The following is a 24,356-nucleotide window of genomic DNA, read 5'->3' as shown; positions in this document are numbered from 1 at the left end:
TTTTTGTTGTGTTTTGTGGGATTCAGCTTCTTGGATCTGTGGGTTGTGTTCTCATGAAATGGAAAACATTCTGCCATTTTACTTCTTTCTTCTGTTCTGCCTGCCCACCCCTCTGGCATTGCAGTTGCATGTATGTTAGACTGCTTGCTGTTGTCTCACAGGTCACTGCCCAGGTTTTTATCCTCTTTTCTTTCTGCTAATAGTTTCAACTGCTATATCTTCAAGTTCACTGGTCATTTCTTATGGAGTATCTAATCATCTGTTAAGCCCATCCAGTAAATTTCTTTCATTTGAGAAATTATAGTTTACAATTCTGGTCATTCCATTTGGTTCTTTTTTATAACATGCATTTTTCTCCTTACTATGATCATGTGTTCCTTTAAGTCCCTGAATATATTTATCATAGTTATTCTAAAGTGTCTGCTGATTTTCTGATGTCTGTCATTTCTTGGTTTGTTTCTATTGACTGATATTTTTGTCCTGCATTACATTTTTCTGTTTATTGGCTTGTCTATTAATTTTTTGTTGATACTAGACATTGTGTTGGCATGTTGCTGAGTGTCTGGATTTTGCTGTCTCCCTTTAAAGGGTGTTAAAGTGTGTTTTGGTAGGCAATTAAGTTACTTATGAATCAGGTCGATTCTTTCAAGGCTTACTTTTAAGTTTTGTTAGGGTGGGTCCAGAGTAGCCTTATCCTGAGGTACATTTTGCCCTACCCCAGCCTGAATGGGGTCTCTACCTTGAATGCTTTGGGTGTATTCAGTGGAATTTCCCCACTCTGGCTAGTCAGAGCTCTAGTGTCTTGCAGTTCTGCCTGACCTCTGAGAATTTTTTCAGCCTGCAGCTCCCCTGGAGTTGTTCTTTGCTCAGCCTTAAAGCAGTTTGTCCAACTGTGTGCAGTTCAATATTTATCAGCAGACTCAAGGAGACCTTTGTGCAGGTTTCTAGAGCTTTTTCTCTGAGTAGCTCCTTTCTGGTAGTTTGTCCTCAGGTTTCAGCTGCCTTAGCCTCCTGGAATTCTGGTCTCTGTCTCTTCAACTTAGCAGGACCTATGCTTTCTGCTTGGAGCTCCCTGCTTCTCCCAGCATTTGTGTCAGAAAGTGCCACCAAGCAGAAAGCTGGAGCCATCATGGGGCTCATCTCATGTTTCCCTTCTCTCAGCATTCCCTCTCCTGTGCGGCCCTTTTGCCCAGTATCTGGAGCCTGTTATTTTGTGTATTTTTCCCAGTTTCCTAGAGGTTTTTGTCTGTATGTGGTAACGGAGCAAGTCTAATACCAGTTACTCCATTGTGGCTTTTGCTCTTTGATTTTAATTAGTTGTTTTCTTTGTTGTTTTGGCTGTGCTGTGAGGCTTGTGGGATCTTAGCTCCCTGACCAGGGCTCGAGCCTGGGCCCTTGGCAGTGAAAGCACGGAGTCCTAACCACTGGACTGCCAGGGAGTTCCCTTGATTAGTTGTTTTCACTACTAGATTTTGATGTATCACTTATTCATTTTATGTTCTAGTTTTTCTCTTCTCTTTTTATTTTAGTTGGTCTGTACTATAGCCTTTTTAACCCCTCCTTTTAATAGTTTTATCCTAAAAGGCCCTCGGTTGGTTCAGGTTACACGGGGAAAATGATGAAGTTCTAGGGCACAAGTTTATTTTTTTGCCATTTTGCGTATGTTCAGTGTTTCACAGTTTACCCACAGGGTCTCCAAATAGCAATAAAGACTGCGCTATAGCTTGGATCCCCCTTCCTGTGCTTTCCCCAGCACACGAGTGAGCTTTCTGAGACTCTGTATTGTTTGAAAAATATGGATTTAGGGGAAATTTCAGTCCATGTAAGGAATTTGAAGCACTGAGTATAATAGAATATTTTGATAGATTCCTTTGTGAGGACTTATTTCTCTTTTATGAGATAATGTATTTTTTTCTAAATGGAATTGTTGGAATGTTCAGTACAAAGTAATCAGTGTAGTAAAGGGCTAAGTAGTACTTGCTGGTGATCACTAGCATAAGAAAAAGGAGACTAATAGCTAAAGCAGGAATTTGTTTTATGGGACAGTTTAATCTTCCAACCTAATGAGGAAAATAAGTAAGGTACTTTGTGCCATTTTGGAAACTATGCTGAGTTTGTATTAAAGGGCTGGATGAAAATGTTAAAAATCTTTAACATATGGTCTCTGGCTATTGATTTTTGTTTGTGGCCTTAAAGTGCTAAAAATGAAGTTTTGTCATTCTTTGTTTTTCAAGTCATGGTGTGTTTCAGGTACCCTTTTTTAAGTGAGCAGAGTACATTTGGGACAAGTTCATTCACAATTTCTCAGAAAAAAAATCCCCTTGGGATTTTAGATGAAACAGCATTATATTTATAGACAGACATCTTTATGGTGTTTCACCTTTGTTCTCAGGAACACGGTGTGATTTATTGATAAGATTGTCTTTACTAAGGTTCTTCATGCTTTTGGTTATCGCTTCTGCTTTGTATTTTTTTGTTGTGGTTGCTCTTGGGAATAACCCCCAATTATTTATATATTTTTATATATATGTTTTTTAAAATCAAGTTATTATTTATAGAGAAACTATTGATTTTTGCCACTTTATTTTAATATTGGTCTCCTGATTAAATTTCATTATTCTAATATTTTTTCAAATGCTCGGGGTTGAGGGGTTCCCTGTGGACCACCATCGGCATTGCTGGATCGCCCCTACCTTCATACACGTATTACACACGAGGTGGAGGGTATGTGTTTCTGGTTGACCCCCCTCAGGTGGGTCTGGTTCTCATATAATCTGGTGCAGTAACAGACTCTAGAACCACCTTTTGTGGGAAAAAGTAACCCGACACTCAGCTCTTTCCTTTGAGCTTTCAGGCCAGTTTCAGAATCCTTGGTGGGCTGGAAAGAAGACACAGTTAGGCAACAATTTTTAGCACATGCAGAATGTATATATGATGTTCAAAAAAGCCAAAGGTCATGATAGCTAACATTAATTGAGCCCTTTGTGTCACAAGGCACATGCTGTTGGCCTTATCATATATTCTTGAGGAATCTGAGACAGAGACTTTAAGGAATTGAGCCAAGTTTACAAGGCTGGTGAAACGGTACAGTGGGGAGTTGAACCTGCGTGGTCTGGCTCCAGAGCCAGCTCATAATCACTGTGTTGCCAATAATTACATTTCATCCCCCTTTTGGGGGAGAAATGAAAAACATTGTCAACACACAGTGTTGGGGGGCAGGGGTGGCAGGGACAGACACAGTTCCTGGGAATGTTTATGTTTCCTACCTGTTGTCTCTGAGGTTTGGGATTTGGGGTACTGTTTGCTGTTAAACTTTTATCTTTTTTTTTACAATGCACATGTCATTTTATAATCAGGAAAAACAGTAAAGCTATTTTAATTTGGAGTGGGGGTGAGGTTATTTTCTTAACCAGCTAAGTAGGTTTTCCTGTGCTTTGCCCTGGAGGTTGAGTAGTAGATTAGTAACCTTGCAGCTGTGATAAAGAACAAGGTAGGGGACTTATGCACTGCCCTGGTGGCGCAGTGGTTAAGAATCCGCCTGCCAATGCAGGGGACACGGGTTCAAGCCCTGGTCTGGGAAGATCCCACATGCCGCGGAGCAACTAAGCCCATGCGCCACAACTACTGAGCCTGTGCTCTACAGCCCGTAAGCCACAACTACTGAGCCCTCGTGCCACGACTACTGAAGCCCACGTGCCTGGATCCCGTGCTCCACAACAAGAGAAGTCACCACAATGAGAAGCCCACGCACCGCAACAGAGAGTAGCCCCCGCTCACTGCAACTAGAGAAAGCCCGTGTGCAGCAACGAAGGCCCAACGCAGCCAAAAATAAATTAAAAAAAAAAAAAAAGAACAAGGTAGATGTGCTGATATGAAGAATACTAAGATTGAATAAAACATGAAATGTAGAGACGTACGTGTACTATGGTTCTGAGGGGTTCTGTGTGTATGTGTGTGTGTGCAAATGCACGTGTCAAATGCAGAACATTTTGAAGGATACTTTCAAATCTATTAGCAGTTGTGCCCTTTGGGGAGAAGAGGAACATTTTCTAACTTTTCCTTTTTTAACTTCATTATATTTTTTTGTTGTTGTAAAAGTGCCTGTGTGTGTGTGTGTGTGTGTGTGTGTGTATCTATATATATAGTGAAATAACAGTACTCAGAATGAGAACTCCAGAAATGTGTAGATTTTATTACAGATTCGGATTGCCTTTTTTTGAGTTAAACTCTGGAGCATTTTGTGTTCTGTTGTAACTGGGGAAACATTCTCAAATAGACTGTGGTATTTTCAACAAGATTCTGAGCTTCCTGGGTAAAGATACAAGACAGTGCTTTTAATTTTTAATTTTTTTTGGCTAAACAATAAGTTCATGTTAAGAAAACACACACTTAAAAAGGTATTGATACGAAAGGGATAACGCTGAAAATTCCTCTCCTGTTCCTCCCTTACCTCAGCCAGCTGTCTTCTCAGAGGCAGTGTTATCAATTTCTTCTATATCCTTACAGAGATATCCTATACATACACAAGCAGGTGCATTTTCTTCCTTTTTTTTTTTTTAACACAATGGTTATACCTTGCTTTATTTTCTCACTTAATATATATACATTAGAGAGGATTCCACATGTGAAAAATAAGCAAACCCTTCTTCTTTTTTGTTGGAGTACATGGTATTCCATTCCATAGAGGTGCCCTACTTGACTGACCAGTCCCTACCTTTCAGGCTGGGCCTGGTCCTTTGCTCTTGTAAACAGTGCTGCAGTGAATAACCTTTTGCAAATGGGTGAGTATTTCTAGAGGAAGAATTCCTGGAGGTGGAGTCTCTGAGTGAGAGAGTTTGCATGTTTGTGATTTGATAGGCGTTACCAGGCTGCCTCTCACTGCCATGAGCACTACGTAAGAATTCCTGTTTCTCTGCACCTGCACCCTCACGCCCACAGTGTTGTGATCAGAGTTTTGTTTTTGTTTTTTTGCCAATCGATAGATGGAAAATATTTGTTTTATAAGTGAGGTTTTACATTTTTAAGAGCCTTTTATTTCTTACTGATTTGTAGTTACCCTTCATAGAGTAGGAGAACCAACCTTTAGTCTGTGATAAAAACTGTAAATATTTTTCCTGGTTTGTCATTTGTTTCTTATCTTTCTTTGTTTCTTATCTTTCATAATGGCTTTTGCCAGGCAAGGCAGGTATGTGTTATTTTGGGAGAAGAGAAGTTTCTCCATCTCTCTCTTTTAAGGACTTCAGGATTTTGTTCTGTACTTAAAGTCCTCCTCCACTGCAAGATTATTTTAAAAACTCACTTAAGATTTCCTTTGGTTCTTTTTATAGTTTTCTTAAAAGCCTTTTTATTATGGAGAAAGTCAAACATACTCAAAAGTAGGGTAGTATAAATGAAGCCTCTGTACCCATCACCCAGCTTTGGCAACTGTTGACTCGCCTTGTTTTGTCTAGACCCCATCAGCTTCCTTTGCTCTTGCATTACGTTTGAAGAAATGCCAGATACTTTATATCACTTCATCTGTAAATATTTTAATGGGTATCTCTAAAGATGGGAAGTCCTTTAAAGATATAACCACAATACTATTTTGATACTTGAAAATTGACTACTTTAAAATATCTCAGAGCCCTTAAGTGTTCAAATTTTCAACTGTCTCAAATATTATCATCTTTTTTGCATTTTGTTGGACTTAGAATCCAAATAAGATGGGGAGGGACAAACTAGGAATTTAGGATTAACAGATACACAACACCATATATAAAATAAACAACAGGACCCACTGTATAACATAAGGAACTATATTTAATATCTTGTAAGAACCTATAATGGAAAATAATATGAAAAAGAATCTATATATATATATATATATATATAACTGAATCACTTTGCTGTACACCTGAAACATTGTAAATCAACGGTATTTCAATTTTAAAAAAATGAAAAAACAAGTACGACGAAGAGAAATAGATTTAAAAAAAAAAAGAATCCAAATGAAGTATATATAGCAGTCATAATCAATTTTCTAAGCCTCTCAGTTTATAAGTTCCCTCACTTCCCTCCTCCTTGCCCCCATACCTGGGCTTGTTTTTGTCTTTGAGATTTGTTTGTTAGAGAAAATGGGTTCTGTGATTTCCTACGTCTGGATTTTCTTACTGCATCCTCATTGCAGAGTGTAATATATTCCTTTGTATGTCTTGTAAATTGGTACTAGGATCTAGAGGGTCAATAAGATTCAAATTCTTTTTTCAAGTATGTGACTGGCATCGTATTCCATCAGAAGGCAAGTAATGTCTGGTTGTCTTTTGGATGCACTGTGCTTAGATGCATTAAATTATTAAGGATTGAAAAACGATGTTCTAATTCTATTATTCCTTTTTCATTTATTTCATTTATTAACTATCCTTCAGCATCATCCTTGCTTTTGCATATTGCACTAAATAATAACCTTGTACACACGTGCACAGGTGCAGCTAGAGAATGGATTCGCAAAATGCGACTTCTGGATCTAAGGATAAATGTATCGTGAAAACTGTATTGAAGTAGAATTTCTCACTTATAAGATGAGCAGAAATGCAAAAGTTGGGTAATTGATTCTGTTTGTGAAACTGCGGAGAACCATTACATTCATGTATATTGCCGGCAGAGGTTTAAATGGTACAATCCCCAGTGGAGGGAAATCTGGCTACATCTACCAAATTAATTTGTCTTCCTTTATGTGTGGAATTGAGCATTTTTTTCACACATAAATGGTGTAAGGGCCATTTATATTTTTCTATGAACTGTGTATTCCTCTGCCCATTTTTTCTGATGGGTTGCTGATCTTTTTCTTGAGTTCTAGATGCTTTTTAAGATTAAAACGTTGTGATACGAATTGCAAAGATTCTTTTGTAGTTCATGTTTTATATATTAGTGATTTTTGGTAATAGTGATGTTATGTGTGATACGCCAGTTTGATGCCACCACATCAAATAACTAATGCTTTCTTCTGATTGTTCTTATATAAAACACATAAAGAAGCTTTGATCTGGGTGAGTTTGGGTAGAAGGTTTCTTAAAATCAGCCCAACCTCCAGCTGTTTGGTTACAACATGGCCTCAGTTCAGAGGATTCCCTTGGTCCAAGTATTCCCAGAATCGTTGTGCATGAGTGGAATAGAGGCTGGGAGGAGTAACATGGAAGTGGATGGTACAATTTGATTGGTTTATTGTAAGTATTCAGGATTTCTTCCCCCTTGCGATTGTATAATTGCCCTTTGTTACACACAGATTTAAGATTATTCTAAATGTTTCTTGGAAACATATTCCTACACTCAATGAATTTCTATTTACATTTCTCTTTGCCTTGGAAGTTTCTCAAGCTACTTGTCTGGTTGACCAGTTAGAACATTCCTCTAAGTGCATCATATTTCAGGATGACAGATATAAACCCATTTTAGGAAAAACATTTTTAAAAGAACATATCAATTTTACTGGTAGTTTATTCTTGAAATTTTTACATAAGAAAATTAATTTTCAGCCATTCTCGATGGGTGCTACCAGTTCTTTTTAGAAAATTCTTCTACTGGGAAAAGATCTTTTACTAGAACAACTGTTAAAATAAAACCTTCGCAGAACTCAATCATCTTCACTCTAATCCTGAATAGATTATCAAGCACATTTCTTGTAAACATTTAAGGAAACAAACCAAGTTTATTTCCTCACGTGGAAATTTTAAGAGCAACATGCCCAAAACATAATTAATTGATCCATGTCTCCTTGGAAAGAGTTGTTTTATCATGTGCAGCTGTCTTGGACCTCAGCCATGCCATATTTTAACAATTTTACTGATGGCACAGGTGAAACTATGGAAAGCATGTTTATCAGGCTTTCTAATGACTCAGCAGAAAAGGATAAGGGACAATTGGATGATGGTTCAGGAATTCAGAAAACTCTTAATAGGTTGGAGCAATGGGCTGAATCTAACAAGATGAAATTTTACGGGGATAATTTAAGATTCTTTATTTGATTCAAAATAACAAGTGAACAAGCACAGGCCAGGATTTAGCAACAGCTGTTGAAATCACAGATTGATAGAAACTGAAAAGCATTTATGCCTTAACCACTTACAAAAAAGACAAATACATCTACGTATATCAGTGGTATAATAATGCTCTCAGGGTCTGTTAGAGTGAGTTCTGTTTCTTCTGATGATCTTGTGGATTAGGTAGAGACAAGATATAGGAAGTCATTAAATATGTAAATTTTATAAAAAGTCAAGAGTGTGTTTAAGTAAAACAAGCTTGCCATTTAAAAAGATTAATTTTATAGAAATATCACCTACATGCAAAACTTCAGTTCTCAAGGGTGTCAGATTAATAAGATCCTTCAGTCCCTGAATTTCTGAATGTTTACATATTTTACTCATTTTTTTGAGTATCTCTTTTTTGTTTTTTTTTTTAAATTAATTAATTTATTTATTTATTTTTGGCTGTGTTGGGTCTTCGTTTCTGTGCGAGGGCTTTCTCTAATTGTGGCAAGTGGGGGCCACTCTTCATCGTGGTGCACGGGCCTCTCACTATCGCGGCCTCTCTTGTCGCGGAGCACAGGCTCCAGACGCGCAGGCTCAGTAGTTGTGGCTCACGGGCCCAGTTGCTCCGCAGTATGTGGGATCTTCCCAGACCAGGGCTCAAACCCGTGTCCCCTGCATTGGCAGGCAGATTCTCAACCACTGCGCCACCAGGGAAGCCCTTGTCTCTGTTTTAAAGATGGGAGAGCTGCATCGCTGAAGGTTTACTGTTTTTTCCCAAGATTTAATTGTGATTTATGTGAAAGAAGCAGATGTGTAAGAATGGGAGCTTGTCTTCTGTGTTCTAATCCCCATATGAAATTTTTTTGCTGCCAGTCTTTTTGTTATTTGGAACTGTTTAATTCTCTATTATTGTACATTTTAGGTTTTGTTTTGCAAAATAGGAAATACAGCAATGAACTTATGTACAGTGTTTTTTTATTTAGGATGTTTTCTTAAAAAATTCTTTGGTTTGGGATTATTGGTTTGTGTCAACTTGGACTCTCTAGATTGCAAGTGACAGTCTGAACTCATAAGCACAAAAGGAGATGCACTCGTTCCTGTGAGTGAACCGTCCACAAGGGGAGAAATGGCTTTGGGCTTGTCCTTCAGGTGCTCTCATCAAGGACACTGTTTCTCTTCCTCATTCCACTCTGCATTCCCCCCACTTCATTCTTCAGACTTGTAGCCGCTGGCGACATTTTCAGAGAAAAAGACCCACTCTCCCAGCATCCCTGTTGCATTGTGATTTTCCCTGTTTGGGTTATATGGTCACCAGTCATTTGGAGCCAGGCAGGAAGCTTCCAAAAGGAAGGGATGTGGAGCAGACAAAGTAACAGATATTTACAGCATGGGTCAGAAAGAATGAGGTATGTTCAGGATGATGGGTTCTGCACACATCAGACAGGTGTGTGTGGCACACTTAGAATTCTGGAACGCTTAGCGCCTGGAACACTTAGTTTGAAGCTGTGAATCCACTAATGTTTATCTTACTATATCTAGATAAAAGAACTTATATATAGGATTGCTATCTGCCAGCCATTCGCTTCCTCTATAATACTTGTTGAAATTGCTGCTGAAGAGATGAATTGTGGTTGACAGTACGTATTCAGTATACAGTATGAAGTTACCTACTGTGTGGAAATTTAGCTCTTGAATATACTTAGAGTCATTTTTTAATGTACAGCTAACATTGGAAAAGGCGGTGTAGAAAAATGACTTTTTCTTTCAAAGACCACATCAAAAAATAGTTGGGCAGATTGGCAGTTGAGGTCGAGGTCAGCATCTTTATCTGTGTGGGTCCTGTAGTGGCGGTGAAGGCGGGAAGGTGAGGAGACCTGGAAGCCAAGGAGGGACAGGGGAGAGAAGGAGTGGATAATAGGAGGGGGCCGGAGGTTTCCAGTCTGGCCTCCACTTTGTAAGGAGAGTTACTCTTCTGGGCTGAATGGCCTTTTTTTTCCCTTCCTGTTGACATTTATGCTCATTTGGGGACGTGCTTTTTAAATCTTTTTGTTTTCCAAAGTTAGTCTCAGTTATAATTCTTAAGAAGCATCTCTAGGTTAAAAAAAAAAAAGTCCTAAACCAATGTATTAAATAAACCTATAGTGTTTATAGACATTTTCCACTGGTAAATGTTCAGTAATGCTTAAATGTGTAAGGGAGTTTCCATTTTTTTATTTTTGGCTTGTTTCACATTCTGTTTCACCAAGTTGTAACTTTAGTAAACAGGAGGCTTTGGTTTTCTCTATCTGCGGGTTAGTTGGATTTAACCGGATCAAAAAAGTTGTTAACCAGGATTCCTAAGGAACAGGAACAAAAAGCAGGTTCCTCATCTGGCTCTCGTCAGCTTGCCAGGTCCCGCCCCTCTCCGGGAAGCTCCCCGTCCTGGGGGGTGAGTCCTGGCCTGGGGACCCCCCTCTCCCCCCTCAGGCGTTTATCTCCTGTCTGCCCTCATTGCACGAGGGATTGAGGTTGGTGTGGCATGTTTTTAAAAAATAGTCCCCAACGTGGCAAGCAGAATTCTGTCTACTTTTGCAGCTGTGTGAAGCACATACCTCGGCTCGGTGCCGTTGTCCTTTGTAGTGACCTAAGGAAAACTGGAATGCTTCCAGATTTCTCACTGTCCCTGAGCCTGGCTTTCAGTCCCCCTTCCCAGCCTCCCAGCCTATAGCAGTAAAGGATCTAATGCTATTTCTTGACTGACAGACTGTACACTACCATTTGTTTCTTTCCAACATTTTATTATGAAAAATTTCAAGCATGTAGAAAAGTTGAACTCATTTTCCATTGAGCACCGTAAATCCACTATCTATTGTAGATTCTATAAATAACATTTTACTTACTGTACCTGCTTTATCACATATTCCTCCATCAGTTCATCTTATTATTTTTGATGTATTTCAAAATAAATTAGTATTGGGGATTTTTTTCCCCCTAATCTTTTATCACCGGAGGTGAATCCTTGATTCCTGTTATAAGGATTTCAGGCTCATTAAGCAGGTGTGGAGAAAGAGCCCTGGCCAGCAAAAGGGCCAGCACAGTTCTTGCCATATGGTCAGTGTGCAGCAAGTATTTGTTAAAGGAATGCAGTTCCATTAGGCTAATTTGTCTAGCCCTGTAGGCAGACTTCATTTTGCCTCATAGGACAATTAACTTTTAAAACAAACCGTGTTAACTAGGTTCATGTGGCCTCCAATTTATAAGGTGGACTTGCTTCTATAAGATAGTCCATGAAAGGCAATTATTTAGAATTTGAAATGGATTAAATATATGTAATATATTTATTATATATTATAAAAGTATATATAAAGTATTTGTATTTTTGCAACAGTGGTTGTCTCTCTTGGAATACGTGCATGGCAGTTATTCCAAGGAACCCACATCTCTGGGTTGGTGCCTCAAGGATCCGCTTGAGGAAGACCCTGAAAGAGCAGCCCCACCTCACATCAACCAGAACAGCTTCCCTTTAGTCTGTTTTCTATGAAATTCAGATTCCATTGCAAGGAGAAGTTTGAAAATCACAGCTGCTCAGGTTACCTGACCGCTATACCAGAGCCCTAGGTAAGTCGTCGTATAGTAGGAAGTATTCTAGTAGAAGAGTATGAATATATCTTGCTGCCCACATCTTAAATTTCTGCGTTTAGTTGGCTAGGGATGCTGCACTATCAAAATTTATCCTAGATAAAGAACATTGAGAGTTTTCATAGCAAGGGATTAATCTGAAGATTATGAATCTGACGTGGGTACATATTTGTGTGTCTGTGGAGATCCCTCAGGCCCTGAGATTGAGTGTTCCCAGAAGGAACAGTATCTGTATTTCTACTTCTTACCTCCTAAAAGGAAGGCCATGCTCTTTTCCCCTTGATGAAATGGGTTTATTTTCAGTACTCTGGGGGCCGATGTCTAAATGCAGGGTGGGCAGCTACCAGAAACCTTCCCTGTTTCCAAAGCACAGCAGGGCTCTCACCGTTGGTTTCTTTCTTCCTCACAAATAGGGCTGATGAATCATTCTGGTACTATGTCTTCCTTTCTTGCAAAACAACTGCAGTCACGTCATGATGTGTTGTTCACACCAGCACACTTACAAAGTGAACGGTATAGGCGGTTCTTTTCTGACTGTTACGTTAACATTTGTAACTTCCTCTTTTCTTCTCTACTTCCAATAGGCTCGGGTTATGTATGATTTTGCTGCTGAACCTGGAAATAATGAACTGACAGTTAATGAAGGAGAAATCATCACAATTACAAATCCGGTAAGAGAACTGTTAGGTTTAAATCGGTCCCTTAAGGGCTTATTTTTAAGATTTTATTTTTTTAACAGGTCGATCATTCAGACCCACATGAATTTCTTTCCTGTTGCTTGTGAAGTATTGATATTGAAGTAATAATCTATTATATAAACACTGAGAACAATTAAGACCCCCTAAAAATAGCTGGATGGGGCTCCATCAGGCAGAACTGGAGTGACATCCGGGACAGATCCCAGCTGGACACAGGTATAGAGATCAGAAAGTGACCAGTGTTGTTCAGCAGCCTCAGCTACCATTTATTCATGGCCTGTGAGCCAAGTGTTTGGCTAAGTACTATGCATATATTTTTTGATGTATTTTCTCTGTGAACTGTGTGAGGTAGGTATTTTTAATCTCTTTTTCCAAATGAGGGTAATGAGCCTTAGAGAGGTTAAGTAACTTGCCCAAGACACTTCTGCTTGTAAGTGGCAAAACCGGGATTCAAAACCACATCCGCTGGCCTCCAAGCCCTGCTTTTTCTTCTCTGCTGGGGACACTGCAAGTAAACAAGTGTCCCAGGAGCACAGGTATATATACGCCAGTAGGAGACTGGCTGAGAAAACAGGCTCTGAGAGCCAAACCAGACAGGACCTGAAGCCAGGCTACAGCCTTGGATTTCATTTGGGAAGCAGTGGATTCATTTAAGGGTTTCGCTTGGTTTTATTGTTGATATTGTTGTAGGGAGGTGACATGATGAGACCTGCACTTCAAGGAAACTAATCTAGCAGAGGTGTATTGAATGAATTGGTGTGGCTGGAGCCTAGGATCATGACCTTGGGTAGTAGCAATAGGAGTAGAAAGAAGATGGATGCAGGAGGCTCTGGAGAGTCAGACCAGGAGGACTTGGTGCCTGATTAGATACTATTGGTGAGAAATAGTCAAGGATCCCTGAGGTTTTTGGCCTTCACACCTAAGAGAATGGTGCAAATGGATTTATTAAAGTACGTAAGTCAGGAAGAAGAGCTTATTTTTTAAATGTTGAGTTTAAAGACTAATAAATAATCAACCCTGCCCTATAGCTTTGCATCAGTTTAGAAATAGAATTGCAGAGCTAGAGCTGAGGGCTGGAGATTGGCCGGCTCCCTGGACATCTTTGAGGAAGCATGTGAAGGAAGGTACCAGGAAGGCCAAGGAGACTCTGGAAGAGGAAGGAAGGGATGCACCTGTTCCACCAGGTGGGAGGGAGTGGGGACTACGGCAGCACAGAGACCAAGGAAGGAGAACAAGGAATGACTAGGAGGATTGCAGTTTCTTAATGTTGATAGTGTTTTTTTAGACCTATTTTGTATGTTTTAGATTAAAAAAAAAAAAATTACTGGTTAGAAAAAGTATATGTAGTTTTATATAATATGCCAGGTGTATATAAGTAAATAGGTTCTATTTTTAATCATAGAAGAGATTAAAGATTCTTTTATCTACTATTGATTTTTTTTTTTTTTTAATGAAGAAGCATTCTTCATTTCTTGGTAAAATAGTATTTAAGTTGCTGTTGTGGTCAAGAAGGGGATGAAGTTGTGGCTTAAAGTGACTTTTAAAAAGAATATGTTATCTAGATTCAGGTAGGTATTAACTAATTAGGGTATGATTTATGAATTTAAGATAACCCTTACTATTTTAAGGGGAAAAAGTAGGACTTTGCTGAGGTAACGTTGAAAAATGGGAATCCTGTTATAGAGTATGTTATTATTGATATTTAGTTTATTAATGTTACTTATCCAGGAGAGCTAAGGGAGTATGGACCAGTTAGTTTTCCTAAACAACAGGCAATCCCAAAGCTTAGTGGCTTAAACAAATAATCGATTGTTGTTGCTCAGGAATCCACAAGTCAGCTGGGTGGTTCTCCTTACCTGGGCTCGCCCGTGGGTCTGCAGTCACCCAGTGCAGGGCTGGGGCAGAACACTCCAACATGGCCTCATCTGTCTGGCATTTCTCCTGCTGGGGGTTAGCTGGCTTTGGGTGGGGCAATGGGGAGATTGGGCCTTGTCTCTGTCATCATCTGGCAACTCAGATTTATCCTCATAGTAGCTCTTTTGGAAAAAAAGAGCTAGCTGAAGTGTACAGAGCTTCTAGAGGCCAGCTCTGAACTCACCCCATATTATCTCCACCTCATTCTGTTGGCCAAAGAGGTCACAAAGGACAGGCCAGATTCTAGAAGTAGCGGGTGTGCATTCTACCTCTTGACAGTCAGAGCTGCAAACCATTTTTGTGACCTACCACAGACCAGTAAATAGAAAGGAATTACAAACTGATGGTATTCTATTAATAGACTGTTTTTCAATCTTTGATCGGTTGTTCAAGTTTGATTTTTCTTTTTAGATTATATCATTTTCTGATGTAAAGAGAAGGCTTAAGAATTAAAAAATTTGAACAACGTTAGCTCTGTAGGAATGAAAAGGTTAATGTTAATTACTTTTTTATGTATAACAATTCCCAGAGCAAAATATCTGCAGGAAATTCCAACTATAATCTTTTTTTTTTTTTTTTTTTAACCTTTTTGAGGACGTTGGCGGAGGATGGCTGGAAGGAAGAAACAGCAAAGGAGAACGAGGGCTTGTTCCCACAGACTACGTTGAGGTAAGAACTTACTGTCATTTATTAATTAAACCTGGTCGTTGCCATATCATTTTATGAATTATCAACTTAAAGGACAGGACTGGAAGATAATGAAAAAATTCCATTGTAAAATTAATACATGCTGATTATATAAAATGTAGAAAATACATTGAAGTAGAACCAAGAAGAAATATTACCTATAGACTTAACGCTCCAAAGAGTGACTCCAAATATTTAGATTAAGTTCCTTCCAAGGATAGCAACTTTTAATTATTCTGAATAAAAGTCTCTATTTTTCCCTTTGCTAATATTGTGTAGTAGCTGCTACCTACAATACTGTTTACTGTAGAATTGATTCACGAAGTTTAAATAGCAGACTGTTTGAAGTAGCTTTCTTCCCCCTGTGCTAATTTAGGACATCTCTCTCAGTTCCTTCTCCCATTCCCAAGGACGGAGGGTCTTGGATGGGCTGCTGTGAGCTATTGCCCGGTTTAAGCTCTGTTGTGATAGATGCCAAGGGTAGTGCACAGCCCCTGAATGAGCCCTCCCTGCCTGGGACACACCCACTCAGCTGACAAACCCTCTCTGAGTCAGCCTCCTGGCACCCCCTGCTGGTTGTCCATAGGTCACTGAGCTGAGTCCTGGGTACCTGGTGAGCTTGCCTCTCATCCTGGGTGATAGAAAGAAACTAAGGTTGTCTGGTGCCCTGTGAGTAAAGTTGGAGTGAGATCAAGAACAAAGTTGCCTTGGGTTCCCCTCCAGTAGAGAGAAATAGTGCCCTGGGAGGCTGTATGCTGGGCACCGCCTGCAGAATGGGAAGGCTGTCTGTTGCTCCTGACTGAGAGTTGGCGGGGGGGGGAGTTTTGAACACTCTGGAGAATCTGATGAAATCTCAGAAATATGCACATGCAGACACCCCACCTTTTCCAGACCGTTTCAGAGGGTTCCCAGGCCCCTGAACCCAGTCCGCGTGTCTCATGTTTATGTCGTGTTTGACCTCTGTGCACTGTGCATTCAGGATCCTAAAAATGAACAGGAATGAGGGAAATGGGAGAATTTAAGTTGATACTGGCATTAGTTGCATTTCTAGAATTCTGCATACTGACAGAAAGGAATTGTTATGACATCTTCTTGGGCTTGCTTACCCTTTTTTTTTTTTTTAAACATGCAAGCACTTCAACATGAAATTTCTTTTTATTTTATTTTATTTATTTATTTATGGCTGTGTTGGGTCCTCGCCTCTGTGCGAGGGCCCTCTCCAGTTGCGGCAAGTGGGGGCCACCCTTCATCGTGGGGCGCGGGCCTCCCACCATCGCGGCCTCTCTTGTTGCGGAGCATAGGCTCCGGACGCGCAGGCCCAGCAATTGTGGCCCATGGGCCTAGCTGCTCCGCGGCACGCGGGATCCTCCCAGACCAGGGCCTGCACTGGCAGGCAGACTCTCAACCACTGCGCCACCAGGGAAGCCCTTGCTTACCCTTTAAGAATGGAAATCCCTTTTCCATATTAGATGACAGTTCTTGCTTGCCCTCAGGGGCTCTAACTCTGAAGTAACTCTAATCTATGAAGATAACTGTGGTTCTTCCTAATGTTCAGATTTTGCCCAGTGATGGAAAAGATCAGTTTTCTTGTGGAAATTCAGTGGCTGACCAAGCCTTCCTCGATTCCCTCTCAGCAAGTACAGCTCAAGCCAATTCATCAGCTGCCAGCAGTAACAACCAGGTAAATCTTTATTCCATCATCCTGCTGGATGCGACTGGCTTTACTGAGAGCAAAGCACGTTTGTGAAAGCTTGTGCTGCGTTATAGCTGTTGCCATTCCCTGAAAGCGTAAACAAAATAGCTGTTAGATATTTGTGTGGCATTTCTTGCTGGGTTTTAACAAAGACTGTTTTTAGAGTTGATGATTAACTAGAAGGCGGGGTGTTCATTGAGAGTTGCTTGTAAAAGTCTGGCATGGTATGAATACAGACCCCATAAATTGCGAATATCCTCTCACTTGAGGGCGGGGAAGGAAAAGGGTCCTCTGCTGAGGCGCAGCGGTCAGGGTCAAAGCTCTGGCTGGAACAGGATGTGATTTCTGTGACCTTGGCACATTACTTGTGCTCTCAGCTCGAGCCCCCTCCTCTTGCAGATGCAGTGCATGTAAAAGTGGCTGTAGATCCAGCAGTTGGTACCGTTATGGTACTGCTTCTAGAAAACTTAGAAGAGTGGGATAATTTCAGAAAACTATGCTGCAAGTTCACAGTAATTTTAAGGAATTTGACCAGTTTAGGTGACTCTGCCTGGTTCAGTTATTGCTAAATGATTATCCAGAGCCAGTGTCAGTAAGAAAATTGAGAAGATGGATATGGAAATGTTATTGCTTCCTGCATCTTTAGAAATGAATGGACTTTAGGCTTTGTTACTTCTTGACATTTTTAACTACATAAAAGGCTTTAAATTAGGTAAAGCCTAATAATCACATCACTTATAATTATTTGCTTACATTATATTTATATCTTAACCTTTTAAGAGAGTTTTTCAAAGTACTGTTACCATATGTTAACTGCAGATTTTATGCATTTTTAAATAGCTTTTGTGGACATCCTAAGTTACACATTGTCTGGCTCAGATATTTAAAATTCAGAGGTGAGGTTATCACCAGAGTTGAGCATTCTCCTCTATTTTGTTAATCTGTAATACCTAAGAATATTGGCCAGTTAAAGTTTACTCAAGATAAAGTGTGAAGAAATAGCAGTTAACCCTTACTTGACGTTTCACCAGGGATTCTTAGCCTGGGAGCTGTTAACGTTTGGGGCCTGATGCTTCCTCACTGTGGTGACTAGCAGCGTCTCCGGCCTGCCCTCACCGCTCTCCCCGCCTCCCCCTCACCCCCGCCGCAACCCCGGTTCCAGTCACCAAAATTGTCTCCAATTGTTGCCAAATGGGCAAAGTTAACCCAGCTGAGAGTCACTGAGTTTTACAAACACATCAGTGAAAGGGTTTGCATTAAGTAAAAATGACATTTCAATAAAGGGGAATTATAATGAGGTGATCATAGAATAAGTGAAGAAAACAAAAGATGGGAATATTCATCTTATTTTAATTTGGGGACCTGTTTCACATATCTCAAGATAGACTGAAATACTTTAGCTCATAAACACAAATTCAAAATCAGGCTCAAATTTTATGTTATGAGGAAGACTCCTCAGTATTTAAATGTAACAATATAAACTGATCAGCATAAGTCTAATTTTTTTCTTCCAGGTTATTTTGAAGAAAATATAACCGACTTTTTTTAAAAGTTAGGTTTTACTAATCCAATCTGACATTAAACCTAATCAGATCCTTTGAAAGCAAAGAAAAAAATGAACCGAAACAAGGAGTAACGGAAGTACAGAAAGCATGACCATAATGAATGAATTTAAGCATTTGAATAAAAATATTTCCAACAGCCGTCTATGCTCTCAGTTATCCGGGATGTGAGAACAACTTAAATGGGCCAAAACTGTGGTACGTTTCATAAATACCATTATTAATTGGCAGCTTTTAAAAATGTGGCCGTCAGGTTTGCCCGTTATTTCATTTTCTGAATGTCAGTAAGAAAATACTATTTTTGTTCCAGGTATATGCCTCTTGGGCCTTTCTAGTTAGTCTGGCATTGTGTTAGTTCCCGGAGGACAGTTTTATTTGGAGATAAGTGTGTCAGAGGAGCCAGGCCTCTCCCCTCTGCCGTCAGGCAGGCAGGGCCCCCCTTCAGCTCGGTACGCTGTGCACACTCTCTAATCAGCATCCCTTGAGTCTCCTCAGCACCACTTGTTTTCAGTTTGGCCTTCTTCCTGCACAGGCAGGTTAAAGCCTCGCATCCAGCTACTGGTTATCCAACTTTCTGACTGTTGTATCTTTTAAATCATATCGTTTTAGAGAGATCTCTCTAAAAGGTTACATCCGTCTGCAGATGTTCTTGAATAACTTATTTTGAGCCTGTTATTTTTTAATTTGTCTGAGTCTTCCTTGACTTTGTATTTTTAAGCTATACTGCATTTCAGAGTAATTAGTTCATATATTTATAACTTAATATGTAAAATAGCACTTCCTTTTGTTTTTCTTAAAACTCCTAATTTCAGGTTGCTTGGGGTACCTTCTGGTTCTAGCTTCTTACTGAGCAATCACAGAGGTAAGTGCAGTGACTGGTGTAGAGGTAGATAATGTTGATGCATCTTCCCAACCCCCATTATGATCTTTTCCTTTCCTTTCTAGTATGTAAGGGAACCCTTTACCTGTAAAACACAGTCCAGCCACTTGGCTGAGGTATAGACTAGGACTGTAAATGTCAAAGGAATATAATGCATTATTCTTTAAATGTGTTGGAACAATTTAATTTGAAAAATGATAGAGCTGTTTGTTTTTTTAAGTACTTGGAAAAAATATAGGTAACATTTTTTTTTCATTAGCTTTGGAATATAGAAGGTCTTTCTAAGCACAGCACAATTTCTAGCAGCCATTAAGGAAAGAATTGATATATTTAAGTCAAAAAGTAAGGGGCTTCCCTGGTGGCGCAGTGGTTACGAATCCGCCTGCCAGTGCAGGGGACACGGATTCGGGCCCTGGTCTGGGAAGATCCCACATGCCGCAGAGCAGCTAAGCCTGTGCGCCACAACTACTGAGCCTCTGCTCTAGAGCCCGCGAGCCACAACCACTGAGCCCGTGAGCCACAACTACACTGAAGCCCGTGTGCCCTAGAGCCCGTGCTCCACAACGAGACAAGCCACCGCAATGAGAAGCCTGCGCACCGCAACGAAGAGTAGCCCCCGCTTGCCGCAACTAGAGAAAGCCCGTGCGCAGCAACGAAGACCCAACGCAGCCAAAAATAAAAAAATAAAAATTTTTAACAAAAGTAATATTCAACTAGGAAAAAAATTTCTAACATGCCAGAGATATCAGCTAATTCTGTTAATATACAAAGAACTCTTGTAAATCTGTAGGAAAAAGGTGAACAACTCAGAAGAAATGGGCAAAGGATATGAACAGATTCTTCATTGGAAAAGAAATACGAAGAGCCAATAAACATAGGAAAATGCTCATTTTGAAATTCTTCTATCAAATTAGCAGAGAACTAAAATGTTTTAACTCCTAGTGTGAGGAAAGGTGTGTTCAAATAGGCATTCTGGTATGAAGCTGGTAAAGGATGAATTGATGAAGCTTTTTGGAGGACAGTTTGATAATATATATTAATATTTGAGGTGCATCTACTCTTTGACCCAGCACTTCTGAGTTGATCTTACAGCTCTACTCTCAGAACACAGCCATCTGGGCAGGAGAAGAGGTTTCCTGCAGCACTGTTGTAACAGCAGAGCCTAGAATGTGTGTGTCATCAGTAGGGGCTGGTCAGATAGAGTACAGGACAGCCTCACCATGGGAAGCAGGGCTGTTTTTAGAAGAATGAGGGTAGCTTCAGATATACAGATATGGATGAATGGGCTTTTAAAAAGGCATATCACTATGTGTAATGTTATCTTTACTGTGTTTAAATATATACACACCACAGATGCAAATTGTGTAGAAAAATTATTGAAGGATATCCAAGAAATGAATCAGGTTCTTGTTTTCTTTTTCTATTACAGATTTTAAGTTGGATGAGGACAGCTATTGCAATACCTTTAGAAAAGAAGAATGGTTTTTAGTGGTTAATACTGGTTTCATTATTAGTCATTTATCTGATATTTTACAGTTTCAGGAGCATTTCCTGTTAGTAGCTGTGCCACTAGAATGAATTAATAACCCACTGGTGGAAACGAATCTCAGACATTATTACCAAACATGTGTTAATAGTTGTCCTCATTTGGGTTTTCTACCAGCTATTAGTGTTTAAATTATATCATTGATTATAAAAAAGGTTCTCAGTATAGATCTTTTTAAAAACTCTTAGATTACTGCCTCTTTGCAGAACTTACTTTTGAGAAATTAATGGGAAGTTTTTGTTTGTACCTTTAAAAGAACAATGGGGCTTAAACATTAATTGAAAGTTGTATAAACCTAGATGTTTTATCTGAAGGTTTTTGACTTGAGGGATTTATTTTTCTATCTTTTTTAAACTAGAAAGGTGTACATACTTGGAATAAACTGCTTTTCCTTTTGTTAAAATTCTTGTTGCTTTTTATCACACTGTATCCCAGTTGCCCTTGGATGTATCTCTGTTCCTCTGTTTCGCGGTTTCTCATCCCGTCCTTCCCCCTCTCCACGTGGGTTGGTGCGGTGGGAAGCCTGGTGTAACGTTTGGTGTTAGAGCTGGGTTGACGGTCTGGCGCTCCACTTCGTAAGAGTCGTGGCTGCTTCCTGAACTATCGGAGGACCAGGCCACTGGTATAATTGGTGTCAGACTCACGGAAGACATTTAAATAGAAATATTTTCCTTCTTTTTTCACCTCTCCAAGGGACAGTCTCAATCCACTTACCCTTTTTTGTTCCAACCTGTCTCCTTCTTCTGCCCTCTCTAACCGTGCAGGAGATTCCCTTAGCAATCTCTCTCCAGTGTTGAATTTTCTCTTCAGTTCGCTCAGTGTCCAGCTTCTTGTTCAGCATCGCTATCTGCCTGTCTCCTCTGTATCTCAGACTCTGCATGAACAGAATCGCTCATTATTTCCCCACAAGTCTAGGTTCTCTTCCTGACTTTCCCATTTCTGTTTCTCTGAAATGTTGCTTTTTTTCTATGCTCTCTTTTTCATTCCACTTTAAAACCCTGAGTGCCTTTGTGAGCCATAGTTATTGATAGGGGTGTCCTGCATCCTTTAGATGTGTAAGGGCGGGAAAACGCTCGGTTTTAATCCCAGACCTTGCCTAGATTTTATTCCCAGGTCTCATACTTGCTGTGTGACTCACGGTGAGTTTCTTAGCTTCCGTGTGCCTCAGTTTCCTCATCGGTAAGTCCTCACAGAATTGTTGGAAAGAGCAAATGGAAAAAAGTTCTAAAGTGTTTAGAACAATACGTGGTACTTAGTAGGGGTTTAATTATTTTTAACAGTTTGGATATTAAACAAATGCTCAAAGTTAAGTGGGTATTTAGGGACATAACATCTTTTTTATTATGTAGAGATTTTCAGTGTGATGGTATTTGTTATGAAGGAACTTTTATTAAGGAATGAGGAAGGAAATAGTAATTTTATGTTGGAACTACATTTTGCTTTTGCATTTCTCAAAAAAAAGTCCATTTTTAGGCCACTTTGTAGTCCATTTAAAAATAAATCAGCAAAAGAAACCTTCACAAAGGCTTATTATTTCATTATCTCAAATAAGGTCTGTAATGCTGTGGACTTCTCATAATTGCTTACTGAGACTTTCTCTTTACAAAACCCCTGTTGCAAAGGTTCTCTCCATTTCCCCACCCCCTCTCCCAGCCACACAGGAATCCCTTTTACTCAGTTACAGGGCTTTGTAAGGAGGGTCGTGCACATCTGTTTGCAGGATTTCTTCAAAACTGCATTAGGCTGGCGATGTTAACCTTCCATGCTTTCCTGATCCCAGACCCTTGCCTTACATAAGACAGCTTTGTGCATCTGGGACCCATTCAAAAATACACACTGGCGAAATTTATTTTTTAGGATGTTTTGTTGCTGTTTTGCTTTATCTAACAGGAAACAAATGACAAAAGCAAAGGGTTTGTTTTGTTTTGTTTTTACCTTATAACTGCCCTGGTGAAGGGCCAGTCAGCATTGTTATACGCCCAACCCGTCATCAGAGGAATGTCTATAAAAGCCCATTTCGCGTGGACCTTTATTAGACAGATCTACCAAATTGTCTTCTGCTCCTTATAGCATCATCCTGTTTGGCACATAAAGCTACCTACTTTAAAACTTTGTGCCAAAAAAATAAGTAAATTCTCTAAGCTAGTACAAGTATTTTCCATTTTTTAAGGCAAATCTTATTCTTTTAATTTTCTCTGTTTAAAAAATAAATACCTGGAATTGACATCTGTGGGTTCAGAATGTGAGTTAATAAAGGATCTGTTAAGTCATTTAAGCTTTTTGGGGAGTAATTTCCAGTCAGTAGTATTGATGTGACTGGCTACAAATGGATTTAATCTGTTTTTGTGATCTAGGCTTATTTTTAAAAGAATGTACAAGTTTTATACTTCTGTAAGTGGTTTTTTGAAATCAGTAGAGGCTCATCTGTAGAATTAGATGATGTGCTTTTAGCAAAAGATCTATAAAGAACAAAATAGGAAATTTTACAAATTCTATCTGTATTTTGAGCTGAAATAATTAGGATAAGACAATTTTATACCTTCTGTAGGCCTTTTTGAGAACGAGAAACCTTTGTCAGGAACTGATTGCAATGTTCTTGGTTTATAGAGGAATCATATTATTTGCTTTTTAGTCCCACTTCCTAACACAATTGACACATGGTTATTAAACATTTGATGAATGAGAAATGTCAGATAAAGACATTTATGCCTCAGTCATGCAGGTAAGTTGCAAAAAACAAACAAAAACATAATAACCTCAGCTTTCACAAAACCAGTAACTTTCCATTCATTTTTGTCGTATACCCCTGGCCAGAGTCTTACTCTGGAAGTTCCTTCCCTCCTTCTTTCCTTCCAAGCGTATATATTAGGGTGTGGCAGTGTAATCAGCCATAGCAACATAACCGATAGGGTGTAGATGTATGTGACTGAGGATTTCCTTGTGTGGTAATAAGGTGGGCCCTCGAATGCTTCCAGAGCCTTTCCCCCGAGATGATAATACACACGGTAGTGAGCCCATGATAAGCGACTCTTCTTACCTGGTAGACTTGTCAAACCGAATGGTCCGTGTTGACCTGTATTGAACTTTGGGCATCCTCTGTAAGGAACCAGGTGGGCAGTGGGAGCTTTGCCTACTCATCAGTACCTTTTGAACATTTATATATTCTTTGTACTCTTGTTTGCTGGTTTGGTAGAACGCCAAACAGAAAGCTACCTTGATGAAATATAAGTTATCTTTTTCATTAATTCTCAGACCTAGATCACCCTTGAAGTCTGAACTAGTTCAAGTGGGCACAGAGAGAAATAAAGGCATCTGTTGCCCATCTCTCCATCTGCCCCCAGCCTCTCCCAGTGTTGTCTCATGATGTGTGCAGTGAAAGTTCTTCTTAGACCATGTCTTGAAGAACTGGGAAACCAGAAGAACTTATTTCCCCTGAAACCAGCAGAACATACTGGGAAACCAGTGAATCAAGTCGATCTAACTGTTGTTTCCAAACAGGCCCTTGCCCAGGTCTTACTGCATTGTCTTTGATGCTGATTGTCAGAAGAGTTTGATTCTTACTCATTCTGGTGGCCCAAGGATGTCATATAAGAAGCAAAGTAACAACAAAGTAGCAAAATATAACAAAACCAGACCTATTATTTTTGTGGTCAGCAGTTGCAGACTAGTGTTTTGTTTTGTTTTTCTTTAAAAGAAAGTTACTTAGAAACAGTTTAATTCTTTCAGTTTAAGCTTTTTAGAGTGGGACCAGAGCA

The 24,356-nt window shown here is 39.7% G+C and overlaps 1 protein-coding gene across 1 annotated transcript in view; it reads left to right on the top strand.

The window, feature by feature from the left end:
- The window catches only part of SNX9 (sorting nexin 9), a 98,862-nt gene that overhangs the window by 25,494 nt on the left and 49,012 nt on the right, over nt 1-24,356 (top strand). The window contains exons 2-4 of the mRNA XM_068551051.1: nt 12,206-12,292; nt 14,828-14,902; nt 16,476-16,601. Coding sequence (XP_068407152.1) covers nt 12,206-12,292; nt 14,828-14,902; nt 16,476-16,601 — 288 coding nt within the window. The remainder of the gene's footprint in view (nt 1-12,205; nt 12,293-14,827; nt 14,903-16,475; nt 16,602-24,356) is intronic.

This window comes from Eschrichtius robustus, chromosome 9, assembly GCF_028021215.1.
Source record: "Eschrichtius robustus isolate mEscRob2 chromosome 9, mEscRob2.pri, whole genome shotgun sequence".
In the NCBI taxonomy this organism is placed as follows: Eukaryota; Metazoa; Chordata; class Mammalia; order Artiodactyla; family Eschrichtiidae; genus Eschrichtius; species Eschrichtius robustus.
The sequence above is the reverse complement of the archived record's forward strand: the minus strand, read 5'-3'. Positions and strand labels throughout refer to the sequence as shown.